The following is a 20,469-nucleotide window of genomic DNA, read 5'->3' as shown; positions in this document are numbered from 1 at the left end:
TAATCGTGTACAAAGTTCTCCCCTAGAACTGTTGCTGCCTGCTGTACATCTGACTGTATTGCAGTAATTAGAGCAAAGATGGCATATCTAGCTGTCTTTTCTGCCTCCCCCCGCGAAGATGGATTCCCCCGAAGAGACGTCTCCTCGATTGATTAATGTCTCATCTCCTATCTGACAAGCAGTTAAAGGACCCCAGACAATCTGCCAGCGCTAACGAGAGGAACACAATCCCCCCGCCGCCAGCTTCTGAAAATAGGATATGTAAATTACCAGCAGGCACAAGTGTGACAACGTACATCCACATTTGTCCCGCATGCGAGGGACTCGTGGCAGCGCCCGGAACATATGTAGTGTGTATGATGATTGCTGCTAAAGAGAAAGATCCCATATGGCAAATGTTGGCATAGAACGTTATTACCGCACATATTGATCTCACTAATCTATGGAGATAAATACTTATCAGAGCTGATATTACCCACCATGTCCAGGGCTGCCATCAGACATTTCTGGGCTCATACTGGGCAAAGGCCCCCCCCCCCAAAATTAGACAGCGTTTCCCCCAAAAAAATTAGACAGCATTCCCCCACAACATTAGCTAGCGTTCCACCACAAAATTTGCCAGCGTTTTTTTCCAGCAAAATTAGCCAGCACCCCCCCCCCCCCCCCTCCACAACATTAGCCAGCGTTTTTTTCCAGCAAAATTAGGCAGCGTCCCCCCCACAATATTAGCCAGCGTTTCCACCCACAAAATTAGCCAGCGTTGCCGTACAAAATTGGCCAGTGTTTTCCCCACAAAATGATCCAGTTTTTCCACCCCCAAAACTAGCTAGCGTTTCCCCCTACAAAATTATCCAGCGTTTCCCCACAAAAATATACAGTGTTTCCCCCACAAAAATATCCAATGTTTCCCCCATAAAATGATCCATGGTTTCCAGCGTTTCCCCTACAAAATTATCCAGCGTTTCCCCTAGAAAATTATCCAGAGTTTCCCCTACAAAATTATCCAGAGTTTCCCCTACAAAATTATCCAGCGTTTCCCCACAAAAATATACAGTGTTTCCCCCACAAAAATATCCAATGCTTCCCCCATAAAATGATCCATGGTTTCCAGCGTTTCCCCTACAAAATTATCCAGCGTTTCCCCTACAAAATTATCCAGCGTTTCCCCTACAAAATTATCCAGCGTTTCCCCTACAAAATTATCCAGCGTTTCCCCTACAAAATTATCCCGCGTTCCTCCACAAAAATATCCAGCGTTCCTCCACAAAAATATCCAGCGTTTCCCCCACAAAACTATTAAGCGTTTCCCCCACAAAACTATTAAGCGTTTCCCCCACAAAATTATTAAGCGTTTCCCCCACAAAATTATTAAGCGTTTCCCCCACAAAATTATTAAGCGTTTCCCCTACAAAATTATCCAACGTTTCCCCCCACAAAATTATCCGGCATGTCCCCACAAAATTAGCTAGCGTTTCCTCCACAAAATTAGCCAGCATTCCCACCCTCCATAAAATTAAGGCCCATCTACACGTATGTTTTGCTGATCCAGCGCACAGCACAATCTGCAAGGACATCAAAGAGTGCATAGATGTCTCCAATCATGCGGTGCGCAGGACTGTACTCTGGCGTTGCACTGCTGCATGCATTGCTCCAGGCAGCAGCATTATCTTTATTCTAAACAAACACACTCCCTGGAAAGGATCTATGCAAAGATGCCGGCCTCATTGCATGTTAGCGCATTATTCTCGCAGGTGACCTAAGCAACTACAGTTAAAGCAAACCTGAAGTTTGCGGTTTATTAAAATGGAATTTTCACTCCCAGAGCATTCTGGGAGACCTGATATTTTTTCTACTGGCTTTAGAACCACCTGTAAATGAATATTCTGCACAGATGCATTTGCCAGGACTAAAGATGTTGCCGTCTGTTATACATTTCAGAAAGTAAATCAGGAAGTGGAAAGAAAGATTTTGCAATGGGCAAACACTGACTAAAAAATGTATAAAGTGGCATTGGAAAAACATTTTTTTTTACAGTATTTCTTTATAGGTTTATTTAGTTGGTGTTTGCCCATTACAAAATCTTTCATCTCCCTGATTTACATTCTGAAATGTATCACACAGGTGGTGGTGACATCTTTAGTTCTGCCAGGTGATCTGTACGGAATGTTCATTGCTGAGAGTTCTATACACAGAGGGAGATTCTGCTTGCTTGGCAGTTGGAAAAAGCTGTTATTTCCCACAACGCAACGAGGCTCACAGACAGGAAACTGTCAGGACCATGGTCATGACATCACACTGTGGGAGGGGTTTCCTCACAATATCAGCCACACAGACCCTCCGCTGATCTATTTAAGAATCAGCTACTGACTGGGATTAAGTTCAATCCTTGGTCAAAGTTCCTCTTTAAAGGAAATATGCAGTGAGAAGAATATGGAGGCTGCCATATTTATTTCCTCTTAACCTTCCTGGCGGTACAGCCGCGCAGGAGGTTTTCTCAGGCACTGCTGGGCCGATTTGCGTAAAAAAAATTTTCGCTGCACTTTGCTAGCTGCGTGAGCACACCGATCGCCGCCGCCCCACGCCGATTCGCCGTTATCCGCGTCGCTGCAGAGCCCTCCCCCCCGACCCCTGCGCTGCCTGGCCTATCAGCGCCAGGCAGCGCTGAGGGGTGGATCGGGACTCCCTTAGACGTCACGACGTCGGTGACGTCATCCAGCCCCGTCGACATGGCGACGGGGGAAGCCCTCCAGGAAATCCCGTTCTTTGAACGGGATTTCCTGATTGCCGATCGCTGGAGGTGATCGAAGAGGGTAGGGGGATGCCGCAGCACAGCGGCTATCATGTCGCGAGCCCTAGGCTCGCTACATGATTTAAAAAAAAAAAAAAAAAAATCAACGGCTGCGCTGCCCCCTGGCGGTCTTTAATAGACCGTCAGAGGGGTTAAGCAAAACCAGTTGCCTGGCAGTCCTGCTGGTCTATTTGGCTGCAGTAGTGTCTGAATCACGCCGGAAGCAAGCATGCAGCTAATCTTGTCATTTGTGACAATATTGTCAGAAACACCTGGCCTGCTGCACAAGTATGCAGAAGATCATATGTTTCTGGCAGGGTCTTCAGGGACTATGGCTAAAAGTATTAGAGGCAGAGGATCAGCAAGATAGCCAGGCAACTAGTATTGCTTAAAGAGGAATTCCAGTGAAAATAATGTAATAAAAAGTGCTTAATTTTTACAATAATTATGTATAAATGATTAATGCTTCGTTTTTGCCGCTCGATTCTGCAGTCGATTCACTTATCTTCCGCTAGTTTTTCTTATGTTTTCCTATCCACTTCTATCAGAAATCGAGCGGCGACAGAATCGAAAGGGAGATCGGCCACGTCGGAAATAATCTATCGAACCATCTAATCACCTAAAAAACGAACCGTGTATTCCCAGCATTAGGCAGTGTTTGCTCATTGTAAAATCTTTCCTCTCCCTGATTTACATTCTGACATTTACCACATGGTGACATTTTTACTGCTGGCAGGTGATGTCACTGGAAGGAGATGCTGCTTGCTTTTTTGGGGGGGGGGGCAGTTGGAAACAGCTGTTATTTCCCACAATGCAACAAGGCTCCGATAGTGTTACATCAGGACCATGGCCCTGACATCACACTGTGGGAGGGGTTTCACCACAATATCAGCCATACAGCGCCCCCTGATGGTCTGTTTGTGAAAAGGAATAGATTTCTCATGGAAAGGGGGGGGTATCTGCTACTGATTGGGATGAAGTTCAATGGTTACGGTTTCTCTTTAAAAAGATTTCAATATGGCAGCCTCCATATCCCTCTCGTTACAGTTGTCCTTTAAGTTCTGATGGCCCAATACACAGAATCTTGTTGGTTTGTTCCCCAGTGAATAGGACACCATTACAGCAGATACTGCTTTCATTTTTGTTTATTTCCTGGGGCCCTTTACCGCCGCCGCACATCCCCGCCAGCTGTGCCGCTCGCAGTACGCCGTGAATTAATGAGATAGCAGCCTTACCCGGCTGTCCAGCTCCGGAGGGAATTTCGTCTGGAACTGGCACATGGTTCCCTCGCTGTAATCTCGCTGTATGAAGACTTTGGTGGCCAGGGAGGCACTCCTCCTCATCTCCTGCAGGTTGTGCATCTGGAAAACACAGAGAAGAGATCACCGTCAGAACATAACAGTCAGAACATAATAACCGGCAGAACATAATAACAGTCAGAACATAATAACCGGCAGAACATAATAACAGTCAGAACATAACAGCACTCCACGTGGCGATCCGAACAAAGCAGCCAGAACCAGCGGGCTTTTCCGGGAAACAAAGACGACAACGCAGCAGCACGCAAATCTCAGCAGGCCGCACAAAACCGATATCCCGAAGAACGCTGGAAGACGGTCATTAACCAGGCCGGAAACACAGCCGATAAGAGGCATTCAGTACAGTAAATATAACAATATAAAAACAGTAACAAAATGACAAATTAAAATCCCTCCTGTGGGTATCTGGGACCCCGCCGGTTTATGGGGGGGGGGGGGGGGGGGGCGGGTGAGGAGTCCCACATCTGTGCGTTATTCATGCACGTTTTCTTAATTAATAGAGAGATGGAATTCTATCAGTCAGAAGACAAGACTGAAGATATAATAGATGAACGTATTCTCATGACACTTCCGAATGTTTTGGATCTGGACACATCCAATCATGACTTAAGGTGGTCACTAATGGTCCAATTTTTAGCAAAAAATCGTTTGAGCGATCAGAAATTCTGATCGGAAGAAAAAAAAAAAAATCGCTCACTACACTATCAACGAACCAATCTTTGCTTCCTATCTATCACAACCAATCAAGAAAATCCAAATTTTGTTTTGACAAAAATCCAGTCGGACGATTTTTTTTTATAATCGTTCATGCCCATCAACTGAGATTATTTTCAACCAATCCGATCAGAATTTCTGATCGCTCAAACTATTTTTCACTAGAAGTTGGACTGTTAGTGGCCACCTTTAGGGTGCCCCAGTCGATGTATAGGCAGATCATCCATGAGACAGATCTGTTGTCTGCCCATACATAGGGCCGGTTCTAGTAATGTGGCCCCCGGGTAAAATTAATCTGAGGGGCCCCGCTGACAGACACCTCCAAACCAGAAAGCGACATGAGGCCCACTTTCTTGCAGCCAAATTTGACCCAGGGCCCCTGAGCCTGCTGCTACCCCCCAGACAACCCCCCCACACAACGTACCTATTGCCCCCTGGGGCCCCTGCAGAATCTTTGGCAGAGCAGCATTTCACCTGTTCCGGTGGGCGTGCAGCTCTCTTAGTCCAGGACTCCATGATTCAGCACACGCTCTCCAGCCTCTAACGAGTCAGCAGTGCTGACGAAACCAGTAGGGTGGAGCCTAGAGAGACGCTCTGAACTAACCAGGAAGTGAACACGCACGCAGCCGTAGCCGGACCGCTTCAGAGGGGATGGTGAATATTGATATGCTGCTTGTAAAGAAAGCTAAATGTACGCATATATATTTTAGGAAAACGTTTTAATTAAAAAATTTTTTTTTTTTTTTTTTTTTTACACATGATAAGCTTTTATATCTTGAGGTATTACCGAAGTATACTGGAAAGGAATAACAGCAATTGATGTGCCAGCATGTCTGAACATAGAGTGCTAGTAAAGTGAACTGGATGACAATCTAAACTTTGGGTGGTTCTATACGACATCGCTCCACCATAAGTTAAGGACTGAAGTGCATGTGGTTCAGACTGCTATCTTTCATGACTCCATGCACTTCAGGGGCGTGTCTCCTCCAATACTCAAATACATGTTATTATGTAATATCATAACACAGGTCACAGAGAAGATGCAGCCAGCGGTGGATGAAGATGGGAGGAGCCACTGACAGCGGATCGACGCTACGCTGCCGAAGACATTGCAGGGGCCTCAGCGAGCAACAGTTAAGTTGGGGATCCAACTTGGGGGGGGGGGGCCTACAGGCTCTGGGGTAATTGCCCCCTTTGCCTCTATTATAGCGCCGGCCCCGCCTATACATAGATTTCAGCATGGCCTAGCACCTCCGCCACTTGCTTTGTAGCACTACCCACCTACATACGGATAAAAAGGTCCTCCTAATGCCTGGGCTCTGTATAATCTCACCTACCCGCTGGCTCAATGCCTGGCCTCCTTCGCCACCATGTCCCCGTGTACCACGTGGCACCAGACGCGTGTTATGTCACATGGGCTTGCATTGATGATAGACACGGCAGAGGAGGCTGGAGGCCCGCAGGCGGGGAGGATAGAGTTTACATTGCACATGGCCACGGGGCCAACCGATTTTAGCTTGAGATCAATCGAAACATGGATCGGTTGGTGGCTGCACCGGACAGGACGAAATATGCCTCCACCTGTGATACATTTCAGAACGTAAATCAGGGTAAGGAAAACATTTTAAATGTGCACACAAACCTATACAATAAAACCCTTATTGTCCCCGTGTCCGTGCTTTTTTGCCAGTGTGCCTGATGAGGGCAGGGGGGGGGGGGGCAGGTGTGTGCACGCAGTAGGCAAGCGTGTGCGCTCGAGGTTTCACGTTGTGGGCGTTGAGTGCGTGCGCGCTGGCGATGCTGGGGCGAAAGGGGGGGGGGGGGGGTTGTGAGGGGCCAAGGCCTACTGTAATGGACCTAAAGTCTAGTAACTAAATCTATAAATATTGTAAAAAAAAAAAAAAAAAATGTTATGCCTTACATTAATTTCCTTACAGTTCCTCTTTAATCCCAGACAAAATCTAACCCAACGTAACCTCACAAGATTACAGTACAGAAAACAAGTACGACGGACCTGGACCGCACTGACGGTAGTAAGAATAGTTACCGGAGGCCCACATAGATAACCCGAGATTGCCTGCAGATTGTTGTGTGTGTGGCCGTCGTTAGAGATGGCGTTGGCTTCAGTAGACGGTACAAGCAGTGGAAACGTCTCAGAAGTGGTTTTGGAGGAGGAAGCGATTGTACGCAGCAGATAGGCCTCTGCCCAGTGCGCTGGCACAATCTCCCCATTCAGATGCCGGTATTTTCGCCAGGACTCCCCCAGACGGGGCCGCTAATTAGTAACTTGTGTTGAGCATCGCGTCTCCTGCCAACGCCAGATCTGACAACACGAGAAAAGCTGGAGGTATTTCTGCAACACCACTTACTCTGAAGTGAGAACTATTCAACACTAACCGAGGGTGAGACATGCTGGTCATATGTTGTGCCGATTGCCGGGCAGATTCATCCACGTGTTTCAGTGTCCCCGAGGCCAACTTTACTCAGACTTAAAAACTGTCTACAGTCGCCATCGTGCCAATGTCCGGATTCCGCTAACATCGACGTGATACGATTATAAATGCTGCTGCTGCTGCTATAAATATCACGGTTATTACAATGTTTTTTTACGTATGAAACAGAAAAGTGCCAAAAATGTGTCAGGCCAATGTGCAAACCACTTCTGTCTAAAGAAAATTCTGGAATTTAAAGAGGAACTCCAGTGAAAATAATGTTGTAAAAAAAGTGCTTCATTTTTTACCATAATTATGTATAAATGATTTAGTCAGTGTTTGCTCATTGTAAAATCTTTCCTCTCCCAGATTCACATTCTGACATTTATTACATGGTGACATTGTTACTGTGGGCAGGTTATGTAGCTGCTGCTAGCTGTTTTGGCTGTTAGAGACAGCTGTAAACAGCCATTTCCTGTCTGTGAACATTGTTACATTATGGCAGTTTGCCCAGAGTACCGCTGTACTCAGAGCTTCTTGTGGGAGGGGTTTCAGCACAAAATCAGTCATACAGCGCCCCCCTGATGGTCTGTTTGTGAAATGCAATAGATTTGTCATGTAAAAGGGGGTATCAGCTACTGATTGGGATAAAGTTAAATTCTTGGTCGGCGTTTCTCTTTAAAAAAAGAAAAAAAAAAATCACCTGGTGGGTAAGTACCTCGTGAGGGGGGAGCTTCCCCCATCCTCCTCCACCCCTCCGTTCCAGCAATGACAGCCCCCGAACAGCGGGGAGGTCAATATTTACCTACCGCAATCAAGTGCAGGCACAGAAGTAGCTTTCTGTTCAGGCTCAGGTGGTAAGAGCCACGCCCAATCGAGTCCACTCTACTGCGCAAAGATTTCAGGCACTGCTGTGCCTGCGATACAGTTGATAAGAGGCAGCGCTAGAACGGAGAGAGAGAGGAGGACGGGAGAAGTCTCATTAGGATCCAGAGGTCTCCCCTTCCTGAGGTAAGTATCTCCTCCCAGGTAGTTTTTTTTTTATTGTAGTCTCTTTAAACTAACATCTTTGGACTTTGGCTGGTGGAAATAGACCCAAACTATTCCTAAAAAGAATATGAAAACTCCATATCCCGTCTCTTGTCAATTCCTATTGAACAATACGCACAGGAAACACTCCGTCACCTTCTCTATAGAAACCGTTCAATCGCACGTTTCCATTTTTACTGCACAAATAAAGATCTGTTACTATAAACAAGCTGGATCCCCCGATAAGCTTGAGTGTTCCGGACCCTGTAATTCCACTGCTGCTGATATTATTCTGTAAACACAAAAGAACCGATAATTATTATGGAGTCCTGCGTGCGCGGCAGGCATCAAGAGCGTCACGCAAGTCACAGGTCGCCACCATCGGGAACGTACGGTACACAATGCTGAGATCAGAGCGCGGGCTCCCACTCATGCCCAAATTAGAAGTTCTCTCACCCCACCCGCTGTCACCCACGTCCTTCCGTTTGCCGACACAGCCGAGGCGAGGTGAAAATGCCTCAACAAAGCAAATACGTGGGAATGAGAGAGAACATCGCGGGTCTGAGTCATCAAAAGGGCTGCTAATTGTGATTATCCTCCTCGGTGCGTCACAACAGCTGCAATGGACACACAGGATGCATGATATCAGATCCCTGCACAGCTCTGCGACAGACCGCGATTGTCTGCGACAGAGGCGGCCCGCCAGTCTATGCGACAGAGGCGGCCCGCAAGTCTCTGCGACAGAGGCGGCCCGCAAGTCCATTCCGCAAGTGTCTGCGACAGAGGCGGCCCGCAAGTGTCTGCGACAGAGGCCGCCCGCAAGTGTCTGCGACAGAGGCCGCCCGCAAGTGTCTGCGACAGAGGCCGCCCGCAAGTGTCTGCGACAGAGGCCGCCCGCAAGTGTCTGCGACAGAGGCCGCCCGTCTCTGCAACAGTGGCTTCCCATAAATCTCTGTTACATAGGTCTCCCGCAAGTCTCTGCAACAGAGGCCTCCCATAGATCTCTGCAACAGGGGCCTCTTGCAAATCTCTTCAACAGGGGCTTCCTCGCAAGTTTCTGCAACTGAAGCATCTGGCAAATCTCTGCAACAGAGGCTTCCCACAAGTCTCTGCCACAGAAGCTTCCCACAAGTCTCTGCCACAGAAGCTTCCCACAAGTCTCTGCCACAGAAGCTTCCCACAAGTCTCTGCCACAGAAGCTTCCCACAAGTCTCTGCCACAGAGGCTTCCCACAAGTCCCTGCTACAGAGGCTTCCCACAAGTCTCTGCCACAAAGGCTTCCCACAAGTCCCTGCTACAGAGGCTTCCCACAAGTCTCTGCCACAAAGGCTTCCCACAAGTCCCTGCTACAGAGGCTTCCCAGAAGTCTCTGCCACAGAGGCTTCCCACAAGTCTCTGCCACAGAGGCTTCCCACAAGTCTCTGCCACAGAGGCTTCCCACAAGTCCCTGCCACAGAGGCTTCCCACAAGTCCCTGCTACAGAGGCTTCCCACAAGTTTCTGAGACAGTGGCGTCACGCAAGTCTCTGCAACAGAGGCCTCCCACAAATCTCTGCAAAAGAGAGCCTCCCGCAAGTCTCTGCAACAGAGGCCTCCCTGTAAATCTCTGCAACCGAGGCCTCCCTGTAAATCTCTGTAACAGAGGCCTCCCGCAAGTCTCTGCATCAGAGGCTTAACGCAAATCAGAAAAACTGTTATAACCAGTTCTGATGGATAGGAAATACAGACTGGTTTGTTGATGGTGAAATTATAAAAGCATTTTATTTACGATTGCATTTATCTAATTGCTTCAAACACTCTTAGCTGAAAATTATACTGTTAGTGGGCACCTTAATTTTTGATTGTCCCAATTTTAAGCTGTAGGCAATTTGCATGACATTTTCATGCAAGCTAGGATTATGTGCATCTCTCATTGACCCCCCCCCCCCCCCGTTGGTGAATCCCCCCTCCCTCACGCCTCCCCTCCATACTGAGGCTCACAATGTAGAGCTGGCAGAACTCCGCTGCTGATTCTCCGCCCAATCAGAGGCTGCCTGTCGGATTACGAGAGACGGATTTGGGTAGTTTCATTAACTGTATCTGAAAAGGGCAGCAGATTCCCCTGGCTGGATCCTTCGCTGCTGTCTACATCCGCCTGGAGTTCAGCTTAAGAGGATAAGCAAACCTTGATATTTAAGCGCTCGACATCGCCGCAAGTGAAATGGTAATATGAGCCCTCCACTCCGAGCGGGCCGATGGGGGCGCTACGGATGCAACCCAAATTTCTAAGCTTAAAGAGGAGCTGTCAGCCATATTATCTTAGGAAAAAAAAAACACATATATAAGTAGATAAATACTTGCTCTATTGTCCACGTTTTGATCTTAGTGATTTGTCTACAGTAAAAAAAGAGAATACTTCTTAGCATTTCCCATTTTACGTGTGGCTATTTTGAAGCCAATCTTGATGTCATTTCCTCCCTTCCTCTCCTCTGCCTGATTGTGTATGCATTGCCCGCCCTTCACTATAGAAAGTGCATTGTCTCAGCATGAGAAATATTGGCCAATCAGAGAGGAACAGAGGTGTGGGAGGGGAAAACAGGAGGGAAAGAGGCTTCAGCCAATCAGGCTGCATTAGTTAAGTCTGAGGGGAAGTAGAGAAGCAAAAAAAACAACCCAGCATGTCCTGCAACTTCCGTTTTGTGTGTACCAAATAAGAGTCAGGTAAACTGGGGAATGATCATTTATCAACAAGAAAAGTAATAGTGATTTGTAACTTTTGGTTTGCCTGGTTAGCATCCTTATTACTGGTTTACCAGATAAAAATAAAAAAATAGATTTTTGATTTTATGCCCGATTATTACACTTTAACACCTCTCATACTGTGGATGTCCCCTCCCCTGCTTACACCTCTCATACTGTGGATGTCTCCTCCCCTGCTTACACCTCTCATACTGTGAATGTCCCCTCCCCTGCTTACACCTCTTACTGTGGCTGTCCCTCCCCTGCTTACTCCTCTCATACTGGGGATGTCCCCTCCCCTGCTTACACCTCATACTGTGGATGTCCCCTCCCCTGCTTACACCTCTGATACTGTGCATGTCCCCTCCCTTGCTTACACCTCTGATACTGTGCATGTCCCCTCCCTTGCTTACACCTCTGATACTGTGCATGTCCCCTCCCCTGCTTACACCTCTCATACAGTGCATGTCCCCTCCCCTGCTTACACCACTCATACAGTGCATGTCCCCTCCCCTGCTTACACCACTCATACAGTGCATGTCCCCTCCCCTGCTTACACTACTCATACAGTGCATGTCCCCTCCCCTGCTTACACCTCATACTGTGCATGTCCCCTCCCCTGCTTACACCTCTCATACTGTGGATGTCCCCTCCCCTGCTTACACCTGTCATACTGTGCATGTCCCCTCCCCTGCTTACACCTTTCATACTGTGGATGTCCCCTCCCCTGCTTACACCTCTAATACTGTGGATGTCCCCTCACCTCTCATACTGTGCATGTCCCTTCCCCTGCTTACACCTCTCATACTGTGCAGATCTCCTCCCCGGCTTACACCTCTCATGCTGTGGATGTCCCCTCCCCTGCTTACACATCTCATACTGTGCATGCCCCCTCCCCTGCTTACACCTCTCATACTGTGCATATCCCCTCCCCTGCCTACACCTCTCATACTGTGGATGTCCCCTCACCTCTCATACTGTGGATGTCCCCTCCCCTGCTTACACCTCTCATACTGTGCATGTCCCCTTCTCTGCTTACACCTGTCATAGTGTGGCTGTCCCCTCCACTGCTTACACCTCTCATACTGGGGATGTCACCACCCCTGCTTACACCTCATACTGTGGATGTTCCCTCTCCTGCTTACACCTCTTATACTGCAGATGTCCCCCAACCCCCTGCTTACACCTCTCATACTGCGGATGTCCCCTCCCCTGCTTACACCTCTCATTCTGTGAATGTCCCCTCCCCTGCTTACACCTCTCATACTGTGAATGTCCCCTCTCCTGCTTACACCTCTCATACTGTGGATGTCCCCTCCCCTGCTTACACCTCTCATACTGTGCATGTCCCCTCCCCTGCTTACACCTCTCATACTGTGCATGTCCCCTCCCCTGCTTACACCTCTCATACTGTGCATGTCCCCTCCCCTGCTTACACCTCTCATACTGTGGATGTCCCCTCACCTCTCATACTGTGGAGGTCCCCTCCCCTGCTTACACCTCTCATACTGTGCATGTCCCCTTCTCTGCTTACACCTGTCATAGTGTGGCTATCCCCTCCACTGCCTACACCTCTCATACTGGGGATGTCCCCTCCCCCCTGCTTACTCCTCTCCTGCTGGGAATGTCCCCTCCCCTGCTTACACCTCTTATACTGTGCATGTCCCCTCCCCTGCTTACACCTCTCATACTGTGCATGTCCCCTTCTCTGCTTACACCTCTCATACTGTGGATGTTTCCTCCCCTGCTGACACCTCTCATACTGTGCAAGTCCCCTCTCCTGCTTACACCTCTCATACTGTGCATGTCCCCTCCCCCGCTTACACCTCTCATACTGTGCATGTCCCTCCCCCACTTACACCTCTCATACTGTGCATGTCCCCTCCCCTGCTTACACCTCTTATACTGTGCATGTCCCCCCCCCCTGCTTACACCTCATACCGTGCATGCCCCCTCCCCTGCTTACACCTCTCATACTGTGCATGTCCCCTCCCCTGCTTACACCTCTCATACTGTGCATGTCCCCTTCTCTGCTTACACCTGTCATACTGTGGATGGCCCCTCCCCTGCTTACACCTCTCATACCGTGCATGTCCCCTCCCCTGCTTACACCTCTCATACTGTGGATGTCCCCTCCCCTGCTTACACCTCTCATACTGTGGATGTCCCCTCCCACACTTACACCTCTCATACTGTGGATGTCCCCTCCCCTGCTTACACCTCATACTGTGGATGTCCCCTCTTTACACCTCTCATACTGTGCATGTCCCCTCCCCTGCTTACACCTTTCATACTGTGGATGTCCCCTCCCCTGCTTACACCTCTTACTGTTAATGTCCCCTCCCCTGCTTACACCTCATACTGTGAATGTCCCCTCCCCTGCTTACACCTCTCATACTGTGCATGTCCCCTCCCCCGCTTACACCTCATACTGTGAATGTCCCCTCCCCTGCTTACACCTCTCATACTGTGCATGTCCCCTCCCCCGCTTACACCTCATACTGTGAATGTCCCCTCCCCCGCTTACACCTCATACTGTGAATGTCCCCTCCCCTGCTTACACCTCTCATACTGTGCATGTCCCCTCCCCCGCTTACACCTCATACTGTGAATGTCCCCTCCCCTGCTTACACCTCTCATACTGTGGGTGGATGTCCCCTCCCCCGCTTACAATGCCTAAACTGTGGATGTTCTTGGCAGGCTTTGCTCCGCCATATGAATTGCTCTGCTAGTACAGCCCAAAGGCCACTGGGTACTCCTTTACCACCAACATTTGGGGAACCTAACTTCTATGCAGAGATCCAGAGATGTATTAACCAATAAAAGTGTAAAGAAATATATACTGCTTACACACTAAAAGCATTATGTTTTTCTAATGAATATCCTTTGTCTGCGGACAAAGCTAATTCCAGACATCGATAAATGGGTGTATGATAGAAAACGGTTATATAATTTACACTTGGAGGGGTGTTTGGGGGGGGGGAGTTTTATCTTAAATGTAAATAGTTTTAGCTTTTTGGGGTATCCCCGTTTCCCACCCCAGAACGTTGGAAAGTCGAATCATGTGTGGAATGTTTTCCGCATGTGGTTATGGCAGGAACGGTTCTATTTCAGGCATTGTGAGAGCGAATCAAAGAATGGCGACAAAAAAAATCAAGGCAAATACAATTCTCACAACTTTCCAGGAAAAATAACACCGAAACGCTCAGAACTGGAGACGTTTCAGCGATTATTGACCATACGGTTTCACGGTCCCGTTAGGCTCAGTGAAATTCTAATCCCCGTGCCAGAAATATGTCTGGTAGCAGATATCACTTTAAGTAGGAGGATTACAGTGATTTGCCTGGCTGGGGGTCCCGTCATAGCCGTCTGGTATGGATGCGAGGGGTCTGCCAAAGTAAGCTGCCTGTCAGGAGGAGACAGCCCACCCTGAGGACCTGCCTCCTATGGAGAGGAGAGGCTATCACAAGGCACTGTCAGACAGGGCTCACTGAGGGGTGAGGGGTCAGATAGGGTCAGGGGTCAGTATGGTCAGACACCAGACAAGCAAGGTCAGATTGGGACCAGACTGGGTGGGGGGTTAAGCACAAAGCTATTAGACATTAGGCAGAGAAAATCAGTTTGGAATTAGACTGGGGGGGGGGGGGGGTGTAAGAGGGAGGGGGGGAGGGGGGGCTGTGCTTTTATATGGTCAAGCAGAGCAATTGTCCAGAGACCCAACACAAGTCAGGACTGTACAGGTCACAAGTTCATTCTCAGTAGAGTATGAAAATTTAGGGTATCCCACATTTTTTGCCAAAGGCCCCATTTTCCCTAAAACCTGGGTAGGGTTAAGCAGCTAAGCCCGCGATCGGCACCATTCGCGGTAGTGACATCACTGCCATATACTTTCTATTGCGCTAGCACTTTAAAGGAGAACTGTAGTGAGAGGTATATGGAGGCTGCCATATTTGTTTCCATTTAAGCAATACCAGTTACCTGGCAGCCCTGCTGGTCCTCTGCCTCTAATACTTTCAGCCATAGACCCTGAACAAGCATGCAGCAGATCAGGTGTTTCTGACAATTTTGACAGATATAAGATTAGCTGCATGCTTGCTCCTGGTGTGATTCAGACACTTTTTCAGCCAAATAGATCAGCTAGGCTGCCAGGCAACTGGTATTGTTTAAAAGGAAATAAATATGGCAGCCTCCATATACCTCTCACTACAGTTCTCCTTTAAAAAGCGATAGCAGGTAAGTATCAATTATTTTCTCAGTTTGTCTCAGGAACCCTTTAAAGTAAACGTGAGATGGCAATGGAGAGAAAATGTATAAATACCTGGGGCTTCCTCCAGCCCCCTCTCTGGGCTGATCACTCCCTCGCTGTCCTCAGCCACCTCCTGTATCCTCCACAATCGGCCCCGACAAGTCATCCAGTCGGGTCCAACTGCGCATGTACAGCCTGGCCATGCGCACCCCAGTGGTGGTCACGGGAACGTGATTGGGGAGCGCACGCGGCCACTCTGCGCCTGCGCCGACTGGATAACTTACCGGGGCCGATTGTGGAAGATACAGGAGGCGGCTGAGGACAGCGAGGGAGTGATCAGCCCGGAGGAAGCCCCAGGTGTGTATAGATTGTCTCTCGTACCCCAATCTAAGTTTAACTTTAAGGGGTAGCCCTGATTAGCATTACTGACTCATACAGGCTGCTATTCCAGACTCACACATACACACACACAGATACATACATATATACAATATGCACACATAGTATTACATAGGCTGGTATAGCATGCATGTTATATACTGTATATAGTATATGCTGTACATCCTATGTGTGTGATATATATATATATATATATATATATATATATATATATATATATATATATATATATATATATATATATATTATACACACATAGGATGTACAGCAATATATATATATATATATATATATATATATATATATATATATATATATATATATATATATATATACACACACACACACACACACACACACACAGATGTACATGACATATTATATATACTATACACACATAGGATATACAGGCTAGATTATATATATATATTACAGGATAGGCATAGGATATACAGCATATATTATATACATCATACTCACATAGGATGTACAGTATATATTATAAACACATAGAATGTGTAGCATTACATATTATATATATATATATATATATATACATATATATATATATATATATATATATATATATATATATATATATAATACACACATAGGGTGTACAGTATATATTATACAGTCATAGGATGTATTGTACAGCATATACACAGCAGTCACGGAGGGGTATATGCAGAGACACAGGATGATGGATCATTGCTATGTATACAGTCAGGCAGGCGGGAGGGAGGGAGGCCAGCAGTGGTCGCGGCTCCGGGACTCACCTCGGCGGCCATGGCGGGGCTATGCGGGTCGCTCGCTGTGGCCCGGCGGCTGCTGCTGCTGCTGCTGTCCGCGGTGCTGAGCGATGGAGGAGCCGCCCTGCGTCCTGCGCTGTCCCCGGTGCTGAGATCGCAGCGTGTGTGGGCGGAGCTCCGGCTCTTACCTAGGCCTACGTCACCAGACGGCTAATTATAGCCACACGACCTATGGATGAGCCACAATGCAGAGGAAGCCCCCCTCCTCCCCCCACCGGCCATGGGGGGAATCACACTCACTATACTACAGCCTATAGATGTGTAATGACGTGTGTGTTATATCCCAGAGACACTGAGATCTGATCACACATTATATCCCACAGACACTGAGATCTGATCACACATTATATCCCAGAGACACTGAGATCTGATAATAAATAAAGCTGTAGTCACACATATTATATAGACAATGAGATGTGCTTTAATCATGTATAATATATTAGTAGTCAAGTGGCTCATTACATAACAGGCAGAGAACTGCGCTATCCACAGCTGCATGCCACACCCACGCCGCAGCACGCGCCTGTCCACAACCAATGCGCTGCCCAAAGCCAGCCCACAGCTGCAAGCCACGTCCCAGCACGCGCCTGTCCACAACCGCTGCCCAAAGCCAGCCCACAGCTGCAAGCCACGTCCCAGCACGCGCCTGTCCACAACCGCTGCCCAAAGCCAGCCCACAGCTGCAAGCCACGTCCCAGCACGCGCCTGTCCACAACCGCTGCCCAAAGCCAGCCCACAGCTGCAAGCCACGTCCCAGCACGCGCCTGTCCACAACCGCTGCCCAAAGCCATCCCACAGCTGCAAGCCACGTCCCAGCACGCGCCTGTCCACAACCGCTGCCCAAAGCCAGCCCACAGCTGCAAGCCACGTCCCAGCACGCGCCTGTCCACAACCGCTGCCCAAAGCCAGCCCACAGCTGCAAGCCACGTCCCAGCACGCGCCTGTCCACAACCGCTGCCCAAAGCCAGCCCACAGCTGCAAGCCACGTCCCAGCACGCGCCTGTCCACAACCGCTGCCCAAAGCCAGCCCACAGCTGCAAGCCACGTCCCAGCACGCGCCTGTCCACAACCGCTGCCCAAAGCCAGCCCACAGCTGCAAGCCACGTCCCAGCACGCGCCTGTCCAGAACCACTGCGCTGCGCGAAGCCAGCCCACAACTGCATGCACGACCACTACCCTGCACGCACCTGTCCACAGCCACTGCGCAACCCAAAACCACCCCACAGCTGCATGCACAACCACTACCCTGCACGCACCTGTCCACAACCACTGCGCAACCCGAAGCCGGCCCACAGCTGCATGCACGACCACTACCCTGCACGCACCTGTCCACAACCACTGCGCAACCCGAAGCCAGCCCACAGCTGCATGCACGACCACTACCCTGCACGCACCTGTCCACAACCACTGCGCAAACCGAAGCCAGCCCACAGCTGCATGCACGACCACTACCCTGCACGCACCTGTCCACAACCACTGCGCAACCCGAAGCCAGCCCACAGCTGCATGCACGACCACTACCCTGCACGCACCTGTCCACATCCACTGCGCAACCCGAACCCAGCCCACAGCTGCATGCACGACCACTACCCTGCACGCACCTGTCCACAACCACTGCGCAACCCGAAGCCAGCCCACAGCTGCATGCACGACCACTACCCTGCACGCACCTGTCCACAACCACTGCGCAACTCAAAGCCAGCCCACAGCTGCATGCACGACCACTACCCTGCACGCACCTGTCCACAACCACTGCGCAACCTGAAGCCAGCCCACAGCTGCATGCACGACCACTACCCTGCACGCACCTGTCCACAACCACTGCGCAACCCGAAGCCAGCCCACAGCTGCATGCACGACCACTACCCTGCACGCACCTGTCCACAACCACTGCGCAACCCGAAGCCAGCCCACAGCTGCATGCACGACCACTACCCTGCACACACCTGTCCACAACCACTGCGCAACCCAAAGCCAGCCCACAGCTGCATGCACGACCATTACCCTGCACGCACCTGTCCACAACCACTGCGCAACCCGAAGCCAGCCCACAGCTGCATGCACCACCACTACCTGCACGCACCTGTCCACATCCACTGCGCAACCCGAAGCCAGCCCACAGCTGCAAGCCACGTCCCAGCACGCGCCTGTCCAGAACCACTGCGCTGCGCGAAGCCAGCCCACAACTGCATGCACGACCACTACCCTGCACGCACCTGTCCACAGCCACTGCGCAACCCAAAGCCAGCCCACAGCTGCATGCACGACCACTACCCTGCACGCACCTGTCCACAGCCACTGCGCAACCCAAAGCCAGCCCACAGCTGCATGCACGACCACTACCCTGCACGCACCTGTCCACAACCACTGCGCAACCCGAAGCCAGCCCACAGCTGCATGCACGACCTCTACCCTGCACGCACCTGTCCACAATCACTGCGCAACCCGAAGCCAGCCCACAGCTGCATGCACCACCACTACCTGCACGCACCTGTCCACATCCACTGCGCAACCCGAAGCCAGCCCACAGCTGCAAGCCACGTCCCAGCACGCGCCTGTCCAGAACCACTGCGCTGCGCGAAGCCAGCCCACAACTGCATGCACGACCACTACCCTGCACGCACCTGTCCACAGCCACTGCGCAACCCAAAGCCAGCCCACAGCTGCATGCACGACCACTACCCTGCACGCACCTGTCCACAGCCACTGCGCAACCCAAAGCCAGCCCACAGCTGCATGCACCACCACTACCCTGCACGCACCTGTCCACAACCACTGCGCAACCCGAAGCCAGCCCACAGCTGCATACACGACCACTACCCTGCACGCACCTGTCCACAACCACTGCGCAACCCGAAGCCAGCCCACAGCTGCATGCACGACCACTACCCTGCACGCGCCTGTCCACAACCACTGCGCAACCCAAAGCCAGCCCACAGCTGCATGCACGACCACTACCCTGCACGCACCTGTCCACAACCACTGCGCAACCCGAAGCCAGCCCACAGCTGCATGCACGACCACTACCCTGCACGCACCTGTCCACAACCACTGCGCAACCCGAAGCCAGCCCACAGCTGCATGCACGACCACTACCCTGCACGCACCTGTCCACAACCACTGCGCAACCCGAAGCCAGCCCACAGCTGCATGCACGACCACTACCCTGCACGCACCTGTCCACAACCACTGCGCAACCCGAAGCCAGCCCACAGCTGCATGCACGACCACTACCCTGCACGCACCTGTCCACAACCACTGCGCAACCCGAAGCCAGCCCACAGCTGCATGCACGACCACTACCCTGCACGCACCTGTCCACATCCACTGCGCAACCCGAACCCAGCCCACAGCTGCATGCACGACCACTACCCTGCACGCACCTGTCCACAACCACTGCGCAACCCGAAGCCAGCCCACAGCTGCATGCACCACCACTACCCTGCACGCACCTGTCCACATCCACTGCGCAACCCGAAGCCAGCCCACAGCTGCATGCACGACCACTACCCTGCACGCACCTGTCCACAACCACTGCGCAACCCGAAGCCAGCCCACAGCTGCATGCACGACCACTACCCTGCACGCACCTGTCCACATCCACTGCGCAACCCGAACCCAGCCCACAGCTGCATGCACGACCACTACCCTGCACGCACCTGTCCACAACCACTGCGCAACCCGAAGCCAGCCCACAGCTGCATGCACCACCACTACCCTGCACGCACCTGTCCACATCCACTGCGCAACCCGAAGCCAGCCCACAGCTGCATGCACGACCACTACCCTGCACGCACCTGTCCACAACCACTGCGCAACCCGAAGCCAGCTTACAGCTGCATGCACGACCACTACCCTGCACGCACCTGTCCACAACCACTGCGCAACCCGAAGCCAGCCCACAGCTGCATGCACGACCACTACCCTGCACGCACCTGTCCACAACCACTGCACAACCCGAAGCCAGCCCACAGCTGCATGCACGACCACTTCCCTGCACGCACCTGTCCACA

The 20,469-nt window shown here is 50.6% G+C and overlaps 1 protein-coding gene across 5 annotated transcripts in view; it reads right to left on the bottom strand.

Annotated features, from left to right (window-relative positions):
- GOLGA7B (golgin A7 family member B) overlaps positions 1 to 20,469 on the bottom strand; it is a 388,598-nt gene that overhangs the window by 48,443 nt on the left and 319,686 nt on the right. For 3 of the 5 annotated variants that reach the window (XM_068258001.1, XM_068258002.1, XM_068258000.1), the window contains one exon: positions 4,024 to 4,149. In XM_068258001.1, the coding sequence (XP_068114102.1) occupies positions 4,024 to 4,149 (126 nt within the window). Of the gene's footprint in view, positions 1 to 4,023; positions 4,150 to 16,423; positions 16,544 to 20,469 lie in introns of those variants that run through there. The other 2 variants (XR_011024503.1, XM_068257999.1) reach the window with 1 other exon arrangement.

The sequence above is a fragment of the Hyperolius riggenbachi genome, chromosome 10, assembly GCF_040937935.1.
Source record: "Hyperolius riggenbachi isolate aHypRig1 chromosome 10, aHypRig1.pri, whole genome shotgun sequence".
In the NCBI taxonomy this organism is placed as follows: Eukaryota; Metazoa; Chordata; class Amphibia; order Anura; family Hyperoliidae; genus Hyperolius; species Hyperolius riggenbachi.
Note: the sequence above shows the minus strand (reverse complement) of the source record. Positions and strands in the feature narration are given on the sequence as shown.